Here is a 20,457-nt window from a genome sequence, read left to right as displayed (position 1 = left end):
TTTTGACTTTGACTTGCTGATATATACCAAACTTATACCAGATGGTGTCAATATAATGAAATCCTTTATCAGGAAAATGCATCATTTGTTCACAATATTACGGCCCCTACACACGGCGGCGTGCGTTGCCGCTTCAGCGCTTTTGCCCATTCACTTTGAATGGGGTGACGTCACGATTCGCCGAACTGAATTGTCGGAGCAAAGCGTAGCTTCTCTCGCGGTGCTCGCTGCAAAAGTAGAGCAATGTTCTACTTTTGTTCTACAAGTAACATGTAATGTAATGTAATGTTTGATTGGCTAGAGCTTGTATTGGCATATGATTCAATTGGCTGACGCCTCGACGGAGGCGCTTTTATCCAAAGCGACGTACATACTCAATACTGTGGGCAATCCCCACAGGAGCAATTTGGGGTGAAGTATCTTGCCCAGGGACACAACGACATGCTGACTGCAGTGGGGTTAGAACCTGCACCAACACCCAACACCAAGGCTCTATCCACTGCGCCACACGCCTCCCAAACCGCGTGCTTGTGTGTCTGGGGCGGCAGATTCATGTGATTGGTTGTTGGTAGAGTTTCAACCCCCCCGGCCGGCAAGCGACAACGCACGCCGCCGTGTGTAGGGGCCGTTAGGGATCATTTTCTAGGGATAGTTATCTTATTAGCTAACGCTTATAATGCCAAAGCTAAGTGTAGCTAAGTGGACACATTTACGTTTTTTTTATAATTAAATGACCAAAAGCATTTGACATGCAGTGAACTCAGGGCTTTGGTTCCACTTTTGGAAGTGGTCCACTTTTCCCAGTTGGTAATCCAGCATGAATTTCTCTACCATGTCAGTACCAAACAAAAAACAACATGACTTAATTTTGTTTGTGCCATAAACAAATTGGCAATATACTTTGTACAATTGCAATTTGATCAGAAACCTGAGTGGTTCGGCGTCTTAAATACACATTCCCCCAATATGTTTTAGATCAATTTTAAGATAATTAAAAAGGTCCAGATTCTTTGGCTGGCTAGATCAATGTTGGCCATTGAATATGAAGAAAACGGGCTTTGAAACAAAAAATACACTGAAGGATTATATCTTCATGTTACCTCTTGATTATTATAATTTGAGATCATCATAACGACATGTAAAGCACATCCAGCACAGTTAAATATACAGCCACGTTGAAAATTATTCCCATTTTGATATGAAAGTGACATTAAACAAAATGGGTTTAAAAAGCCGTTACCTCCTCAAATACACCCGAAAGAAGCAAGTGAAAGAAGATTAAAAGTGTCATAAGCAGCAAAAGAGGCCGATGTGATGCATGATGGAACGTCTGATCTTCATAAATGCTTTGAATTGACTTTGCAGTTGTTTTATTTGAAGGGAAATACCTTCTTTTGTACCTGATTAAAAATCCCTTATTGGCTAGATTATTTACTGCATTTATTAACATGAGTTCTGATATACACCACCAGCCATGAGTACATTTTCCAAAATTACTACTTTGGAGTACGATGTGCGGATGTAAAGGCAGTTGATTACGCTGAGGTAAGGTGAAGTGCTTTTTTTCATTTTAAACAAGAAGTTTAAAATGTAAAGTTACAAATAGAACACAACCACTTTTGTCACTTAACAACATACTTGGCAAATGAGAAATGATTCAAAAATAAAACTTTTACTCATCGACCTATTGCACGAGCATTTCATATCACAAAAAGTACATATAAAGTTACATCACTTACACTACTCTTGGATCTATTACACTTTAGGAAGGCAGACAGAAGCACTTTTACATAGCTTTGGACCAAGTTAGTCCACGGCGAAGCTACAATACATAATATATGGATATATCTGTAGATCTTTTTTCTCAAATATACTCTTAAATATTTAACTTTGGAGGAAAGAAGAAAAGAAGAAGTTTACCAGTACATTCACGACAAACAATTCATCCGTCAAGGGGAAACGTACAGCAGGGGGAGATGAGTTTTATAGATCCTGGCCCAGTCGCTCAATCTCCTCAATAAGAAAGTCGATGTCCTCGAGGGTAGCGGCGGGATTTGAGATCACCATGCGGAAAAAGTTGACCTTGTCTCCTTGTGGTTGGTAGCTGACCATGGTTGTTCCGTACTCCATCATCCTGGCCTTTATCACTGGAGCCACCTGATAGGTCCAGTAAAAAAAGTATGAGTTAATATTATTCAGAGAAATATCAGACCAACACTTAATTTGGGAGGTGAGTATAAAAAGCTACTACCAAGCAAGCACACACACAATTAAGTTGCAAATAAAGTGTGCTGGGTTATGTTTTAAGAACAGAGTTTGCGAACATATCCTGGGATTGGGCACTAGACACCTATCTTTTGAAATCTTTACCTGTGCACTTAAAGCAGAAAAAGACAGCTTAATATTACCATAAAAACATGAGAGTGGTATTGATCTTCTCATCTCACTCCCAGAAGGAAAACACATCTTAACATTCTGAAAATGTTCCTCCAATGTGTCCCTATTCTAGATTGCGCTTCAATTAGCACTTTACACACTGTGAGGTGTGATCACATGACTCAATATGTGTGGGTCAAAGTGAATGATTGCGTGGGAATAGACAACATATATCAATTTATTCGGACTTCTTAGATGCCCTTTTAATTTGTTTTCCTTAATTAACACTTTTCCTTTTCTTTTCAGAAACGAAACAAGTCACATGTTCCGTTCAGATTACTCGAAACCTGGCCCAAAGACTCTGACAGCTACATCTGTGTGCTGCTGCCAGGCTGAGAGGTTATTTCAGCAGTCAAGCGTGCAGGTCATTTATCTTGTGCTCAGAAAAGTCTTGATGGTTTTGTGCATTCTGTGTTGTGACAAGCTGTGGCAGATTAAGCAGTTCTGACATATTACTGAGGAAAATAATTTCAATATATGTGCCCATGGACCATTGGTGAATTTCAGTACAATTAAGGAGAAAATACCATATTTGGAGACGTATTGTGACCTACAGTATAGTCAATAGTTGCATATTGTGATCCTTGTTTATAGATATGTTCTTTTACATAAATTCTGGACTTTAACTTATAAAATGTTGAAGTATTTTTAAATGTGGGGCTGTAACTCTAACTTTAGTGGAGGATCTGATAACTTCTTCCTCCACTGGGCTGTGTTGAAAACTGTAGCTCATAATCATTCCTTAGACATAATGAGTCATTCCTTCTAAATTTCTTGCAGGTGTCCCGCTGCAGTTACGGTAAAAATAATCAGTCAGCAGCTGCAGATTTACTTAAAATCAGTCTTTTGACCATTTTCCAGTTATCCTTTAGAATGAGGGAAGTGGAAATTAAGGAAAGCTCTTTCAATTCGTGCATTTTCTAAATCAAGCAATTACATCATACCTTAATCTATTATCTCTGGAAAAAAGTGAGCTATCCAAACCAAGCACACTCTCAGTGAGGCATAGTTTGAGAGGAACTCACTCCATGTGTGTGCTATGACAAATGATTCATGGTTGATAGTTTTCACAGAGAGAGAGCCCTTTGTGTGTCTGGCACGTACACCATCTGTTTGTCCTAATTGACTATTATTAGGCCCCTGCTGCTGTGGGAGCCTCTGAATGGCCGCCACTTTGGCTAACTGGTTAGCACCCCTCCCTCAAGTCAGGCCCGTGATACCCCTCCTCTGTGACATCCTATTTTAAGACTGTCACTATTTGCTTATAGCACATGTTCTTTTTTATATAAGGGCATAAGTGGCCATCCTAGTGGTCCCTAATGAAGAAGACAAGTGATGGTCAGGCTGGATATGAATGAAGGCTTGTAGGTCAAAGAGAGGTGCAGTGAAAGCTGTTTTTGGGAGATATTATAGTCAGGCTTCTTATCTCCGCTCACCCACCTTGTGCAAGTGTTTCTTCCTCTCCTCTTTGTCCTCCATGTAGCGGATCCCAGGAGGGAGGTACCAGAAGCAGACGTTGGTGTGCTGAGGCTGGGGGAGCACACACAGACCATAAGAGATAAGAGAAGTAAAACACATGCACACATACTGTACAGCAGGGCTGGGGAATGATCCAATATAAGAGATTTTTACTTTATCATGATGATTTGATAAAAAATTAAAGCCATGTTTGGATTGTCAATTCCTTGTTTATGACACCCCCTAAGTGGTAATTTATGATGACAGTTTAAATCAATTTCAATACCGTAATAATTCTATAATAACATTATATTACAAATAAATTCAATCATGTTGCAATTAAAAACTGAAATCCCTTGAATGTTTAAAATTGCTCTTATACATTTTTTAAATTATTTATATAATTTGTATTTGTAAAGCGAAAGGAATCGCTCAAAGTAACAACCCCACAGAGCATTTTTAAACAACCCTTGTGTTCCCCTGAATGCCACAGTTCATTGTTTTGGTACTATGGCCTATAACTTAGCGTAACTTAGCATTCAGCTGTTAACAGGGATTCTGCCCACGCTAGCAACTAGCAAGTACACGCAGTAAACACGCTTTTTTCGTTTTCAGTCTTACTGCACATCTGCTGGATGTGGAAATAAGCAGTTGATTGCTAACACATATAACTATATAAGGCGATAATATAAACTATTATAGTCTCTTAAATGGTACAAATATAAGTTGTAAAAACGTGTTGATTAACAAATGTTCATACATTTACTATATTGCGATAATATTAATGACTATTCACAATCATCCTTGCTTAAAATCCTACAGATAGCACAAAGTAGGAAGTGCTTAGAGTAACTGTAGCCGATCCCTTTAGCCAAACTATAGCAGATTCTGTGAGAAAACACCCATTAGGTGTTCCCAGCATCAGACAGGTAGACTGCCTCCTCTTCAGACACTCTCGTGTGAATGCTGATATTTTGTTTGGCACCTAAAGCCCTGCCGGAGCAGCCCGGCTGTGAAAGCAGTCATTACCAACATCTGACCAGCCATGCACAGCAGCCTCATTTATAAACTCGGGCTAGTTCCGCTGTATATATTCAACCTCAGATTGATGTGATGGCTTTATGGGATGTACAGACAAGTGAACACCTGGACCGATGCCCAGAGGACTTGGCCTTTTCCCCCCACCCTCAGGGTTTTGATGCTTTCAGCAGGTATACAATAAAGAAGAAGAGCTTTTACTATAAATGACTATGGCCGTCCAAACAGTTTTTAGCTTGATAACCCCATCATCCACATATGTTTAGGCTGTTGTAGTTTTGCCCCGTCTAGGATATTTCAGGCACTTTGCTTTTCATATGCATATGAGCAATTACTGGCCGCTATGCTATTCATTAAACATAATGGCAGCACATTATACTGGCAGCGAGAAGTAAAAATGGCTCTCATCCAACACAAAGCAAGAGCACACTACGTGCCAATCAAGTCACCCGAGATGAGTCTGAATACACGGAGGTCAGAGTAGCGACGTTAATTTTGGCTACTTTCCTCTGATGGTGAGGACGAGTAATCCTCATGGAGAGTGGAAGGGTAAATGTGGACTTACCGTTCCATTGAAAACCATCTCGTACCCTTCTCTGTCTTTGATCTTGTTGTAGAGGTAGTCAGATAACTCCAAACACTTATCAATCTGAGCCTCAAACCCAATGGTGCCCTGAGAAAGAAGAGAGATACATCTGTTAGCTTTGAAACCTTTAGTTAGACATATTGTGTGATTATTGTAAAACTGAAGGTATCTAGGCAACTGTGCAGCAAACATAATATATTTCTGCTGGTGAATTGGGTAAGAATCCTGAATCTAAAGGTGCTTTAAAGAGCCCCTTTAACCTTTCCTGTGTGTTATATAGGTTTTTGTGCATGTTAATTGTATTGCAAAGACTACAATCCCAAATAAATAAATAAATACATTTTATTTATAAAGGCACCTTTCAAGGCTCTAAAGGTCGGCGTACAAGATACACCAAAAAGTGTAAATCACTTTTAATCTGTCATGCATATATAATATTAGAAAAATTAATTAAACAGTGACATTTAAACAAATTACAGTTTAAGAAAATCTTTTAAAGTTTAAGAAAATAATTTGACATTTGAATACAAACTTAGAATTTGGTTCAGGGTTTGCACCCATTGACTAAAGTGGTGTATTTAACATTTGTTGACCTTTACCACTATGGCAAATATATTCACATCAAGTTTTCACATCATTTTTTGAGAATGGCTGTTTGTTAAAATAAGAATTAAAGTTAGGTTTATGATAAAACACCCCTAAATCGCTGAACTAATTCTTTTTTGCAGACATCTCACACTGACCAACGAATCGCCACAAAATCAGTTTGTATATTAAAGAACTTCATGGAAATATGATCACATTCCCTGTTACCTTAGCTCTCCACATGAGCCACAGCTTGAAGATGTCCACGTGGCGTCCGCACTGCAGCGCTTTGTCCCCGGTGTCGTAGGAGAGGTCGTAGTGTTTGTCCTGCTGGAACAGGTAGACGGCGTGCATATTGTTGCAGCTCTGCATCAGGCCCTGTGAGATCATATCCAGAAAAGGTATAATAAGAGCAAAATATCCCAAACCAATATTCATGTGTTCTGTATGTACATGACCATAAAGCCCACCTCCTCTCGGACCAGCAGGGCGGAGCACTGCAGAGGGACAGACATCATCTTGTGAGGGTTCCATGTCACTGAGTTGGCCCTGAAGGTAACATAACAAAAAAACACCCACCACGCATTCCACATATTACTTCAAATGCTCATTAGCTTCTGCGCAGATTGAGTTTACACTACATGTATTTTTTGACTTGCCTTTCAACTCCGTCCAGCTTCCACCTGTGTCTCCTGGACATGAGGAGACTTCCTCCCCACGCTCCCTGTTTGGAAACACAGATGATAGTTAGTTAGTGGCACTGTACACACAACTTCAAGGTTAATCATTTATTTAAACGACATTAGATATGCTAATTCAGTACTAGCCTGAAAAACAGTTGTGTAAAGGCGTCTGTTGATCCTTGACAAGTGATGCAACCATTTTCCAGATGTAGAAGGACTAACATAATAGGAAGCTGCATCAAGCTTTTTTTGTGTTTAAAATTAGATCTAGCATTGCATTGCAATCATTGAGTACTGGAACTGAGACAACAAACATCCATTTACTGTAAGCATCTAACCAGGAGAGCAAAAAGTTCAGGGTTAAGATATATGAAAAACCAGTTCGAAGAATGAATATGCTAAGATATAAATAATAGCCTCTGCTGCCTTCACTGACCGATTCTTGATTCGGTAAAGCAAATATGAATATTCGTATTCACTTCAAAAATGATATTTACTAAAGAGTAAATGTGTCAGAGAAACTAAAAGTCATATTATTATATTAATCATACCTTTAATTTGGTCTTTGCATTAAAAACTATTTGGAAGATTAATCAATATTGAAAAAAAAAGTGCCACTATGAGGAAATTCAGCTTTGCATGTTAGCCTTTACGCAAAACATTAGCACCGACAGCTTTAAAAAGGTATAATAGAAACGTTGGAAGCTTGCGGATGCTTTTCAAAAGCATATATGGACTTGCAGGCCTCATAATGTTTACAACTCATTCTAAAAGACCTCCAGACATTCATTTCATGGATCAACAAAATCCCATTTCAGACAAACAAAAGCAGCAGGGGCCAGCACACTCGGAAGCAGGATGTTTTCTTCCCCATCTCAGCCAGTTGAGGAGTGATAGATAAGGCCATTTATACCTCTTAATAGAGGTGTCCCCCTGTCAGGACTAAATCACCTTCATTAATAGATAGAGTTCCTTCAGTGAGAGGGCCCATGATGGCAAAGTCAGGGGAGGAGATGATTTACAGCCTCTGTTCCAGTTTTTCTAATCCCCAGTGTTAGATAGGGGGCGGCTGGCTCCTATCTGGGTCAACCGCAAGCAGTTATACGCGAGACAGACATAATAGATTCGTCAAACCCACTGATGAGCTCTGTATTCCTACACTAAAATCCCCACTGTGCATCACCTACAGGTAATAACACAGTTTTAAAGAAAGAACCCAGAGATGTTAATGAAGATTTGTATGCGTTTTGCTTACATCCACATGCATCCACACGTTGTACTTTTTGCAGATGTCAGAAATGGCAATGAGAGGGTCGAAGGCTCCGTACACTGTGGTTCCAGCTGTTGCACTGACAAAGAAAGGGACCAATCCCTGCAAAGACACAGGAAATGATTGTACATAAAGGAGCAGTTATAACAATATGTTGAGTCACTACTGCTGTTTCAGCTGATTGAATACAAAAGAATGAGGTCTGTGTGAGATGTATTTATATCTGCGTTATAATATTACCGTCTGTTTGGCTTCCAGTATTCTCCTCTCAAGGTCAGCTGGGATCATTTGACCGCTGTAAAAGAAAAAAAGAGCAGTTCATATCAGTGATGGGAGAGTTATTCAGATCATTAGCTTATGTGAAGTACAAATGTGTAGTATAAGCAAAATGCTCCTAACAATTCCTTCTGCATAAGAAATGAAAACACTTTTACTATTTCAATATTATCAAATAATATATTATCTGAAACGTTTAAAGGGGAAATAGCTCTCAAAAACATTTAAAGGTTGACAAGGGGCCCCAACTATACACTCATTTATACAAAAAAGCCAAAAAGGTTGGAAAAGCCTTGTTTAATCTTACATTATTTATAAGCTTATCATATGTTTTAGGCAAACTCTTTTATTTTGGAAGGAAATAATAACTACAGCGGTCCGGTCAGATAAATATACATGTGAGGTGACATTTCATTATTTCACTCTGAACTGTATTAAAGTAAAAGTACAAGATAGCAGAGAGTGGTGCTGAACTCGAGCAGCTGGGATTCTTCTTCTAATGTTTTATCTGTGCCGCTGAAATGAGAGGAAGACTTTACCTTTCATCTACTTTAATGCAGATCACACTCTCCGTCCCGATGCCAAGAGCCGCTGCACCTTTTTTGATTGAAAAATGACTCTGGAGATTGAAGAAAAAACATGAAAGAGAGAAGATGATTAACTGTCTTTACACCAGGGGGAGAACATCTGAAATATATGTATTTTGTTTAAACATTTGTATCAAAAAGACACATATGGACATTGTGTATCAGCTGAAATGAAACATAAATGCCTACATGTTCGGATGTAAAGGCCGCCAGTCTGGGAACGCATGACATTCCTTTCTCCTTCACTTCAGGGAACATCTTGAAGCGAGCGAGCAGCATGGCATACATGTTAGAAATAGCCCCACCTAGAGGACACAAATCACATAAGTAAGTGACAATTGTCATGGGGATGATGCAGGGCTTCAGAACAGAATTGTAAAATACTGCATTTTACAAACAATGAAGCATCTAGAACATCAAATAATTTTCCAGTGTTTCAAGATATGACACAGCATCTAACTGTCCGCAATGTCAGAGCCAATCACAGTCCTTGTTCTTCAAATCCTCCAATGATTGCTCACCTCAAACAGAAATGCACGAGGGACATTAAAGATTGGAGGGTGACGAGGTAGGGGCTGGAATTTGGCAAATTATTTGTATGCTAATTGGCTTTCAAAGGAGTTCCATTTAAATCATCAAAATGCAAATGGACACATTGCAGCACACACACAGGCAGTTCCATTTTCAGTGAAACGGAGGGGTGTTGGGATTGGCGTCGCCTTACATACCAGGAGAGAAAATGCCATCTCCCTGCCCATCCTTCCAGCCAATGATTTCCCTCATCTTCTTCAGAGTGACGTATTCCAGCAGCACAAAGACAGGAGCCACCTCATAGGTGAACCTGCGTTACACAAGGGACATCACATGATGCTGGTTACACAAAAAGCGCCATGACTCATCCCCGAAAATCTGCCAGAAAACAGACATTTCTATCCCCTGCAGTTTCAATGTTTCAGTAAATGATTTGATTTAAAATCAATAGCTTTTTAGATGTCGATAAAGCCCTAATAATCTAAATTAGTAAGGGATAAAACATGTTTTGTATAGTAATATTGTAGAATTTATGTCAAATGTACAGGCTTCTCCATTGCTGATGCTTTTGAACAAAATGTACCAGAATTATTTATATTTCAACATCGCAGGCCACATTTCTTAGACCCTAACGTGCACGTTGTTGTACAGAAGTCTCACTGTTCCTTCATCCTTGCATCACTTAAAAGTAATATTCCAATGCATGCCTGCTAATATATTTTCGACAGAAATTTGGTGCATTTCCTGAAGTAAATCTAACCCCCTCCCCTTATTTATTTATTGCCTCACAATTGCCAAGGCTGAGTTTATCACTCCAAAAACACACACCAAAATGATCTCCAGATTAGTCAGAATTTAGTTTCAGGGCTAATTTTCTCCCCTTGAATCCCCATGGATATTGTGGGTGAGGGGGAAGGATAAAGGGCAGAGATGGGAGGGCTTCAGGGGGAGTGGGAGTTTAGGGGGTGTCAGCCTTTCATTTTAGCCTTTTCATTTGCTATGATTGAGTGAAAAAAAGAAGAAGCCGCTATCAGCACAAGCAGACGGCACACGGCTGGGCTGGGCAGGAAATGGAATTCATTGTCATTATCATTATCACCGTTTAAAATCATGATGGAGCACAGGCCACATACTTACATATTGGTGTTGGCAGTGGATGTTAGCCAATCGGCTGCCAGTCCAACCATGTCTAATCCTGTAGAGAGCTGATTGAAGTACCTGGGATGGGCTGGAGGAAAAGGAGTAAAGAAAAAATATGGGAGAGGAAGGTTGCTGCAATTTGAACATTTTATCTAGCAAAATTGAAATAAGCTTCATGTGTTTATGCTGAGTTTGTGCAAAAGGCACAGAGGTTGTAATCTTCTAAACCCTCTAATTGCAGGTTAGAAAATGCAGCTGCAGTGACGATTTAAATCATCTTGAGAAATGATGAAAGCATTTAGTGTTTCATGGGTAATGTAGGAATGTAATGGAGGGTATCAACACCCATTGTTTCACATCATAAAGAGGGGCTTTGAAAATGAGTCTAATTATTATTTCTTGTTTTAAATATAAACATGCATGGTGATATTTTACTTTAACTCCCTCAATAAAGCATGTATTAGCAATATTACAACATTAGAGTGTGTTATAAGCAGATACGTTTGTCAATGCATGTATGGTGTTCTATTGACACCTGACATGATTGAAATTCAAATGATGTATGTCTTGATAAAAGGAGCTAGTACTGCTAAAAAGGAATGCTGTACATTAAAAATAAACATACAAATATATTTATATCTTATCACTACACCAGTATGCTATACTATTTATTAAATGTGTATCACGTATTTAACAGGGGTTTAAATACAATCAAAAATAAATCTGTATGTTTTTGGGGATGAAATGTGTGCAGTAAATGTTCCCCTGCGTGTGTCAGAGAGGAGAGAATAATGGACTTGGCCCCGACGTGGTTATTAGCTATTATGTACTTGGTGAACCAGATTTACTGCGTCACTGCATTTACCGGTCTGCTGGTCGGGAGGAGGAGAGGGAGGACAACCTCCAGGTTTTCACAATTTATTTATTTTACACACAGATTGCTTTCTTTGTTTTATTCAGTTGGGGGATATTCCTTATAACAAAATAGAGATAGTAGACCACATTCAGCTAATTAGAGATTGTCTAGATGTCATCCTCTGATGCGAACGTTTTTTATCAGTGTGACAGTTATTTCTCCTATATATTATTTATTATTGATCTAACAAACAGCTATTGTGATATAGACATAAAGATAGGCAGCAGGCCGGGCTGTTAGGCCATACATGGAAAAGGTGCAGCTATGAAGTGGAGCATATTTTCCAAGATGCCACATTTTGTACAGATTACAGTCAGATGTGAAGCAGGTTTATTTATCCAGTATGCAGCCCGGGGCCTGACCTGTTTTGATGGCGTATTTGAGGGTGGCGCGACAGCTGATCAAGATCTCATCCAGGGAGGCCGGCTCGCTCTGAAGCTCCCAGTTATTCTTCTGGAGCAGCTCGTTCGGATAATGGAAATCAATAACCTTCGTGTCCCGGTCGAAAGACTCCACGATGTAGGCCATTAAAATATCCACAACTTCCTGCAGGAAGATCATTGTTTTGGCGTCACTGTCCATGGCAGGTAACAGGTCTGTAAAGAATAAAATGTGTTACATAAAACAAGCGGTAAATTAGATTTTTGTGTGTTGAGAGCATCCATTAAAACCGCTTTTATGTATAATTATTATACATTGTGTTGGCCTTTTACCCACGATCACAAGAATGTCACATTTATATACAAAAGGAGGGGAAAAAAGCATAAATGTCTTAACAATTAGGTCAACAATAAGGTCTAAAATGTATGGAAACGTTTTAAAGTGTTAAAGTTTCTACGACGTGAAAACATAAAAACATGACATTCTGCTGAAGGTGACCTCTCCGACAACGTGCAAAAAATGTTCACCATAACTCACTGAATATTATGAATATGAAATATAAATATAAATAGCATACTGTGCATGATCATATTTTAAGCATATGTTATGTCATTTATTCCTAGTGTTATTTCATGTGTAGCCTATGAAGTCCTATTTTTAATGACGGAACAAAGAATAACGCAGATCGTCTCTTTGACAATGTAAACTAAGTGACAAGTACTGTATAACATAAAAATGTATTTTCGTACAACGCTGCATGTTTTTCATTCATTTTTAAAATGACTATACATCAACATATAACAATGTCTTTTTACGCAGAATAAATCACGGCAAGGCCAAGCTGTGACTCAATGAGACAGATCAGGAGACGGCATGCCGGGTTTAATGTCGGAGTTACAGCATGCTTCTGTACCTGTTGAATAGAGGTCGGAGAAGACCACAGAAGCTTTGGTGCATTTGCAGGATTTGTTGCAGCCGCAGGCAGCAGTCTCTGTCTCCGGCGGCTGCTTGGCGGCCGGCTCGGCGCCTTTCTCCAATTCTCCGACATTGAGAAGAGCTTTTGACAAAAAACAGCATTAAGATATTTTTTACAACCTTGTAGACGAGGCTGGGAGTTAAAAACAAAAAAGATGGAAAGAAAACCGCGCACGTCGCTCAAATAGCTTACCCCACCCACCCACTGTGAACCAACATACCACATAATTTAGATCCAAGTCCTCCGGATAATTTCGAGGCCGCCGCTTGGCACCAAGCCCTGGCTGGAAAAGAGAAAGGATCAGTCAAAAGGAACGAATAGATTCAGATTCCAACTTTAAACTAGATGCCGAAAAGCGATATGCAAGGTACAATGAAAGACTGATTTAGGATCAATTCTTGCACCCTGAAGGGGAAAACATGACTAAATATGTGTAAAAAAAGACTCAACATAAAGCAGGCCTGTTTGGATTTTCATTCGTTGACTCTAACCAAATGCAGCGCACAGGTTTGAGACAATACATCGGGATTAGAGCCGGTCCATCAGAGGTGATTTGGAGATTACAAAAAAAACACTCACGCGTGCTGGGGCTCTGATTCCCGGTGTTGGCCCCCGCATTATCTCCACCAAGAGACCAGAAGCCCTGTTGTGCCATTGTTGCCGATACTTAGGAGCTGCTCGAGACACGGAGACAGACAGAGCCCATCCACACGCGTCCACCCGGAGCTGTTCAACGCTGATGTGGTGCTGAAATCCAGACGCGCATCCGGGAGACGCTTTACGCTGCAGCAGAGCCCCTAAAACTAAAACGCGTGCGGTAAAAGGCAAAAGAAAAACAAAAGACGTCCACGGTGTTCTTCTTGCAGGCTTCCACAGGTGCACTAATAAGAAAGGAGCGTCCTCCCCTATAAATCCGCACACTCTTGACTTCACAGGCGCACTCAGTCACGCACTCCTCACGTGGAAATATGCAGGAGCAAAGCTTTGGATGAAAAATGATACTAAAAATAAAATGAGTTGCAGCCAAAAGTGGTGTCAGTGCGACAGCTGCTGTTAAATATGCAGCACGCAAGAGCCATGCCTAATTGCTCCCAACCTAAATATAACGTCACTAAAGAAATCCCATCGTGATTCACTTCAGGTCATGACGAAGTGCACTGCGTCGTGCGTCGTGACTCCATACATCCCCGACACTCCCCCCCCCCGCACAATTTACAGAAGACAGTGAATGCAAACTAATTCATTTGCCAGGCAGGTGCGGACCTATTTCTTGCAGACCGGCTGCTCTATTTGCGCGCCTCCGGGGGAAGAAGCAGCAGCAGGGCACGAGGAGATGGGCTTCAAATTGAGGAAAAGTGCGCATGGATCCCTCCTCTCTCCTGGGCTCGTTACACCAACAGTATTATTACTCAATACTTCTGTGTTTGGGTCATTCCAGAATTGGAGGACATTTCATGTCCCCCAGATAAAAAAATCTAATAATCCATGCCCAAAAAGCTAAAACATGCACTTTTTGTGTTAAACATACTTGTCTTGAGACACAATGTATATAAAGTTGTAGACAAAGTGGTTTCAAAATATTATTTAAATGATCAAATAGCTCTCGAACACCCCCTAAAATGGCATTTTTCTCTTGTCTTCTTGGTGACCAACTTGCATGTCAAATATAACGTTTAACATAGGGATTTTATTTACTTTTTTTGGTATTATTCTATTGATATATGTCTCTCGTAATGGTAAAATCAATTTGTTAAATCATACACATATTTTAAATAACAGTAATTTTGCACAGAAGGTGTGTCCCTCAACATACATTCAATCCTGTTACCTTAGATTGGCAGAGGAAGTGAAAAAACTGCAAGTCAAATGACACAGTGGAAGTGACATCAGCAAGCCATGTGCTAGTGCCATGGGTAGACCAAAACTAAGCCCTCTCTTTTATTTTTCATATTTTTACAATATTTTCAGTCTTAAAAGAGTATGGCATAAAAGCATATTCATTTCAAAGTTATCTTTCTTTCATTAGATTAGATTTTCATTTGTCCTTGCCCTGAAAGTAGCATTACATGCTACATAGCAATAATTCCTGAGGTTAAAGCTCAAATTAGCATTGATTTCCAACCCTGTTACTTTCAACCCTGTTACTATAATTAGAGTAACAGGGGCAATTCTTCATTGGAAAATATACATTTGATGCCTTAGCTGCGCAAATCACTTTTTTTGATGGTTTATTATCTGTTTTTCCTAAATGCATAAAACAAATTATAAAATAAAAGGTTCATTTTTCACAGATGTTGCTGTGTACATTTTCCTCCAATTCTGGAATGACCCATTGACTGAATGAAGAATAATTACCAAAGCCTTTTTGCACATTCAAACATCATGATTATCAGGACTTTCTTCACTCTATAATGAGAAAATCATATGATTGATAATATCCACATTTGTGTCCGCCTAAAATAAAACACAAATGGTATGCACTGTTGTAAAGATGTTGGGCCTGAAAAGTAGTAAAAATACAGTTAAAATGCATCAGGGACTTATTCCACACTATCTGGTAAATGTACAACCGTACAATTATGTTCTGTGCTGTTTTATTATATTGTTTGAACCCATTGAGAGCAAATGGACCCCGAGGGCATCAAACCCACCCTGACCCACATCTGATATGATTTATCATTGCAATAGCAAACAACCATTTAATGCCACAAGGGATCTATTAAAATAAAGAGGGCCCTTTGGCAAAGCCATGCTAATACTGTGACGCATGTGTATTGAAATACTGTAAGACTGTATATCCATAGAACCCTTAGTCATTTTCTGTTTTCTTTTAAATGATATTAATACATTTAAAGCTTAAAAGTTCTGTTTTTAATCTATCAATTTCATTTCTACAAGCAATGTTTTTTTTTCCTTCTAGATGACCATCCATAAATCTGATTTGCTGCATGAGTTTTTCTCTGGAGTTTTGGCTGTACATGTTTTTTTGAGACATTGTATTTAGTCAGCATGTCACTACCACTTCCTGTGTGGGGGTTCTCCTTTAAAATGTCACGTAAAGCTCAGGGGTTTGAATCTTGAGGAAAGCTCAAGTCAACAGACTACGTGGAGATAGCTGATAGAACCTTTGTTACCACCAGAGATCTGTAAGTGTCAATTGAAATGAAATAACTGTTTGAAAAGTAACAATGATGGCAATAATGTGAGGTGCAACACAAAATAAAAAAGTATGCAGCATATTGTTACCACAAAATGAACTCGTGTTGTATAAAGGCAGCAATGGTAAAGATAAGAACAAATAAACATCACATGGCATTTAATATATAATACATTAAAACAAGAAAAGAGAATGTACATTTCTTACATTGTTACAACACTCAGCAGCTCTTTGAAAAGATACATTCTTAAAAACAAATGACATTTGTTCAAGTTGAAGAGCATGGCATTTGTATTTACATGATCTCTTTTTTTATAAAGTTGTATTTGGTTTTTAAATTGATATGGACAACCTTACATTATTGGACCAACCAGAGAAGACATTAAAACAAATGCGGAAGCAACAATGTCTAGTTTACAAATTACGTCAATAAAACCTTCATTTACAGTGTCATGGGTAAAGCTTTACATGAACCTTCATCCTGTCTATGTTATGTGCAGGTGACCCTCATCAATGCCGTCAATGCTTTTCATTCCCACAACTTAAAAGAATAAAATACTCATTTATCATGAGTATTAATTGCCACATATTGTGTTTCATGCGCCAGATTTTGACAGATTATTTGCCAAAAAATGGAGTCATGTGTTCAGTACTGTTTGATGAGCTTTCGTCTCTGGGAGGTCTTCCTCAGTAGATGTCTGAAGTCGTACGGGTTGTCCTCGGTCCGACTCTCTGTGGAGGACATTCTGGGAAAAGAGCGCCTGCCAACACAACACAGCAGAGTAAACACAAAGATAGAGCGCAGAGTAAAAAGCAAAGGACAAACAGAACAAGAGAAAAGGGATGAGTAAGGAGATGAAAAGACTCAAGATCAGGAGACAGAATTCATATTGTTTATTGTCTTCCTCAACCATTTATCATGCGTGTGTGAGCCGTCACAGGCAGTGTTCAGGAACGACTGGAAAACAGATTCAGTTGCTACATGGATTTGTCACTTTGTCAACTGGAATCAGAATGCAAGTGTGGGAGCATGTTCTGTGGGGAAAGATAATCTGTGAAGAAACAAACACTGATCCTGATAGGTGCAGGTACCTCATGGTTTCCATACACAACTGCTAACAAGCTAATTCCTAACTTAAACCAAGAATGCCTCAGGATCTCTCTGTATCCATCATGTAGCAGCTCATTTGTGTAAACCATTTTCTATAAACTAAACTGGATTATCAATACATCTAAATTCATTCAAATGCTTGCTGTTAATACAAAATACATAAATATGAGTGTGTTCTAAATAAGTTAATAAACAAAACTGCAGCATAGTTTGCCTACAAATGCATCAAGTATATTGCATCATGTGGTCAGAGTGTACAGACATTAAATCAGCAATAATTGGTGTACAGACATTAAATCAGCAATAATTGGAGATACCTGAAGGAGGGCACTAACATGAGTTGTGGTTTAGAAAGGTCTACAAAAAATGTTTGCTACAGGACCAAAGTCATCAAATTAAAATGGTAAAAAATGGTAATGGTAACTATGATACTGAAAATATGTGTGTCTGCTTAAACAGGCAGTTAAATCTGCTTCTTTAAAAAGATTTTAGATCGACCACATTGATATTGGAGGCCACCATTGCACTGTTGTTTCGCATTGATCATTGAATCTATAGCTGTTTCCAGACAGGGAGGTCAAATATATGACCTGTCAGATATGAAGCTATTTCTCTTACGGATCCCAACGTTTATTTTTCAGATCCAGCACAGGGACGTACCTGTTGTCCCCGACAGGTTTGGCAGGCTCTGGTTCGGTGACGGCCCTCGCTCGGGTCGGTCTGCTGCCGGCTGCTGTCTGTTTTGCAGACGGCCTCCTCTCCATGGACCTCCTCCTCTCCATGGACCTCCTCCTCTCCGGCCTGCTGTTGGGGGATGTGTCCTTGGAGGAGATGCTGGGTTCAGAGCGGCTGGTGGACAGCTCCCTGTAGTACTGGTCCTCTACATCCAGCAGCTTCTCTGGACTGAAGCACACACAGAGGGGATGGATGTTAGAGAGGAGAGACTCAGAGGTCAATCAGACATTTTCAGGCAACATTATTTTCGGTGATTGTTTGAATAGAAACTTCGAGATTTTTAATAAACAAGCCTTCTCTTCTGATTTGCTTTCTTTTCAATATTGTTGTTTCAACTTTTAAAAATAAAGAAATTCAAGATTCATGATCAAAAAGCCTTTTTACACACACACAACACATTCATGAAAGTGCCTAAAACTGGATCTATTTTCTCTCAGAACCCCAAAGTATACTTTCTGTACAGTATAATGTGTACAGTATGTTGTCTTCATACAATTTGTTCCCCCCCTGAGTAGTTAAATGCCATCTTTCTTCTTTTTACTGCAAATATGTCAATAGCACACATTGTATTTCTTATACGTACATTGTCTGTATTTTTTTTATTTCTGATAAGGCTGTTGTTTGGATATTTTCAGAAAGCACACAACTGTGATCTTTTTGCTTTGATCGAAGTAGTAAGCCTCAGTATGTGTTTTCTTTAAAAAGCCTGTTTGTTTACTTATCTGTCCAACATGAACGGTGGATGTTAGTGTTACTTTGCCACCTGAACACGCATTCATCCTTTTCTTCAACATAAAAGGATTGCAGCTTTGGTTTGAATTGGATCTATATAGAAGGTAACCTTAGTCTTCTTATTTTTATTGATTCCTTGTTATCTCCAACATATAAATATGCTTTTTGAGACCCGAATGTTCTCTAGTACTTTGTTTACGCTCATTTGCTTTCTGCAAAGGGGAAAAAAACACTTTAAGTAAATGATTAGCCAGCTGAATTTGACAAAAATGTGTTTTGGTATTCATTTTTGAAAATAACTTTAGCAATAAGAAAGGCAAACAAAACCCAAAGGAAATAAACTGACAAAAATAAACAATACAGTATGTGTTGTTGCTCCAGTCGATGTCCTGATGCTTTGAAACACTTAAATTGACTTGCATTTAACTGACCATGAGAGAATAAAGGAGAAAAACGATAATAATTATCAAGCTGACGGTATTTGCAAGAATATTGAATTTGTCCATCAGCACCACACAGGCTCCTCAGCTTCAGGGATGCTCTCATGAAGCAGAACCTACACGCTGACCTCTATATGGACACAAGTGAGAAAAACAGTTTCCATGTGGAGATCAATTAGTCTCACACTATCGAAATACGTGACAATGGCTATTGGAAATCAGTGTCTCCGTGGCTGTAGTACTGAAATATCAGAAGTGTCAACATTCATCAGTCCATACTGAAAAACAAAACACCAAGTCCTATCGAAGAAAAGATTGTAGGGCGAGGTGCGCAAATATTAGCATTGTGATGAGAGAAGACAATATTTTCACAGCGCTGTTGTTTGTGATTTTGAGTGAAATATTCCCAACACATTTTGTATCGACTGCCATAAAATAAGTTTCAGGCATCCATGCCACCTCCAGGATGAACCATACCAGTTGGAGGATAACTTTAAATAAAAAGGTGCACTCTATCACCATATTTTGGCTAAGATTTGATAAAAGACTAAATTCACAACTGAGGAATGGATTGTGTCAAGTGACTTACTGTACTTGCTATCATCACTGAGCAGACAAACAAATTAAAAGGTGGCATATTTTCCCTTTAATGACCAAATTCCTGCAAAAGTAATGACATTCACATCATCCTCAGCTATACTTTAAGGCAGGGGTCTCAAACCTTTCTTCTTCTGAGGGCTACTTTGAAAAGATGAAAGTGGCCAAGAGCTACTTGCATCACATCGCTTCCATTTATTCACATAGCCCTCATCAGTTGAATTAAGCTACTTTTGTACACGTGTGAAATTGCAATACCTAAAGCTTATCACAAATCTTAACTTCACATCAAGGTCCAAGAAAAGTAACATTTCTCACATATTATTATGGCCCACATAGTGAGTACTTCACTGAGAATTCCCATACATGTCCTGAATCACCACCTGACAAGCATCTTATGGCACATGTGTAAAATAAGTGCATTCACTCTTTTTTTACAGTCAGTGAGATGAATGGCACTGCATGGAGACCACCAGAGAGGTGTATGCTGGACCCACTTAGGTTCCCTCTAATAGTCATTTAAATGTTCATCAGTCAATCTTGTTCTGTATTTAGATCTCATGACATTCGTGTCAGAAAAAGCTGCTTCACAAAGGTATGTAGAGCCAAATAAAGCAGACATGTTCAGTGCTGCTTGGTGAATGTTCTTATAGTTCTCTGGGTCTACACGGCTCCAGAAATGTTGTGAGTTTTGCTGAGACTTAAGCTGAACATGATTTTGGAGATTTATAACCTCCATCTCCATCTCCACTGGATTGACACTGAACAGTTCAGCCATCTTTTTCTTCTTCTTCTTCTTCTTCGTCTTGACATTAAATTATA

General features: G+C 39.1%; 2 protein-coding genes across 3 annotated transcripts in view; both read right to left on the bottom strand.

The window, feature by feature from the left end:
* Window positions 1-350: 350 nt before the first annotated feature.
* gad2 (glutamate decarboxylase 2) lies at window positions 351-14,056 on the bottom strand. The gene is made up of 16 exons (XM_079661684.1): window positions 13,443-14,056; window positions 13,084-13,146; window positions 12,801-12,944; window positions 11,869-12,102; window positions 10,588-10,678; window positions 9,648-9,760; window positions 9,109-9,224; window positions 8,872-8,951; window positions 8,297-8,351; window positions 8,042-8,158; window positions 6,763-6,827; window positions 6,574-6,652; window positions 6,332-6,481; window positions 5,498-5,605; window positions 3,877-3,966; window positions 351-2,157 (listed from the first exon to the last, which is right to left on the bottom strand). Exons 1-16 carry the CDS (start codon window positions 13,516-13,518, stop codon window positions 1,984-1,986), a joined length of 1,755 nt encoding a protein of 584 aa, XP_079517810.1. The 5' UTR covers window positions 13,519-14,056; the 3' UTR covers window positions 351-1,983.
* Window positions 14,057-15,700: 1,644 nt separating this feature from the next.
* Window positions 15,701-20,457, bottom strand: part of myo3a (myosin IIIA) — a 37,029-nt gene continuing 32,272 nt past the window's right edge. Inside the window, exons 30-31 of one of the 2 annotated variants that reach the window (XM_079661545.1) lie at window positions 17,792-18,034; window positions 15,701-16,781 (exon numbers count right to left, since the gene is read on the bottom strand). In XM_079661545.1, coding sequence (XP_079517671.1) covers window positions 16,667-16,781; window positions 17,792-18,034 — 358 coding nt within the window. In that variant the 3' untranslated portion in view covers window positions 15,701-16,666. The remainder of the gene's footprint in view (window positions 16,782-17,791; window positions 18,035-20,457) is intronic. The other variant, XM_079661546.1, reaches the window with a different exon arrangement.

This window comes from Notothenia rossii (assembly GCF_949606895.1).
Source record: "Notothenia rossii genome assembly, chromosome: 12".
Taxonomy (NCBI): domain Eukaryota; kingdom Metazoa; phylum Chordata; class Actinopteri; order Perciformes; family Nototheniidae; genus Notothenia; species Notothenia rossii.
This window is presented reverse-complemented; position numbering and strand designations above follow the sequence as displayed.

What these genes read in the sequence shown, in the direction of transcription:
- gad2 (XM_079661684.1), bottom strand. Translation starts at nt 13,518, where the DNA reads ATGGCACAACAGGGCTTCTGGTCTCTTGGTGGAGATAATGCGGGGGCC. An exon ending in AGATGGCATTTTCTCTCCTG is followed by an intron (nt 9,225 to 9,647) that starts GTATGTAAGGCG and finishes TGTGTCCTCTAG; the next exon opens with GTGGGGCTATTTCTAACATG. An exon ending in CGGCCTTTACATCCGAACAT is followed by an intron (nt 8,952 to 9,108) that starts GTAGGCATTTAT and finishes TTCAATCTCCAG; the next exon opens with AGTCATTTTTCAATCAAAAA.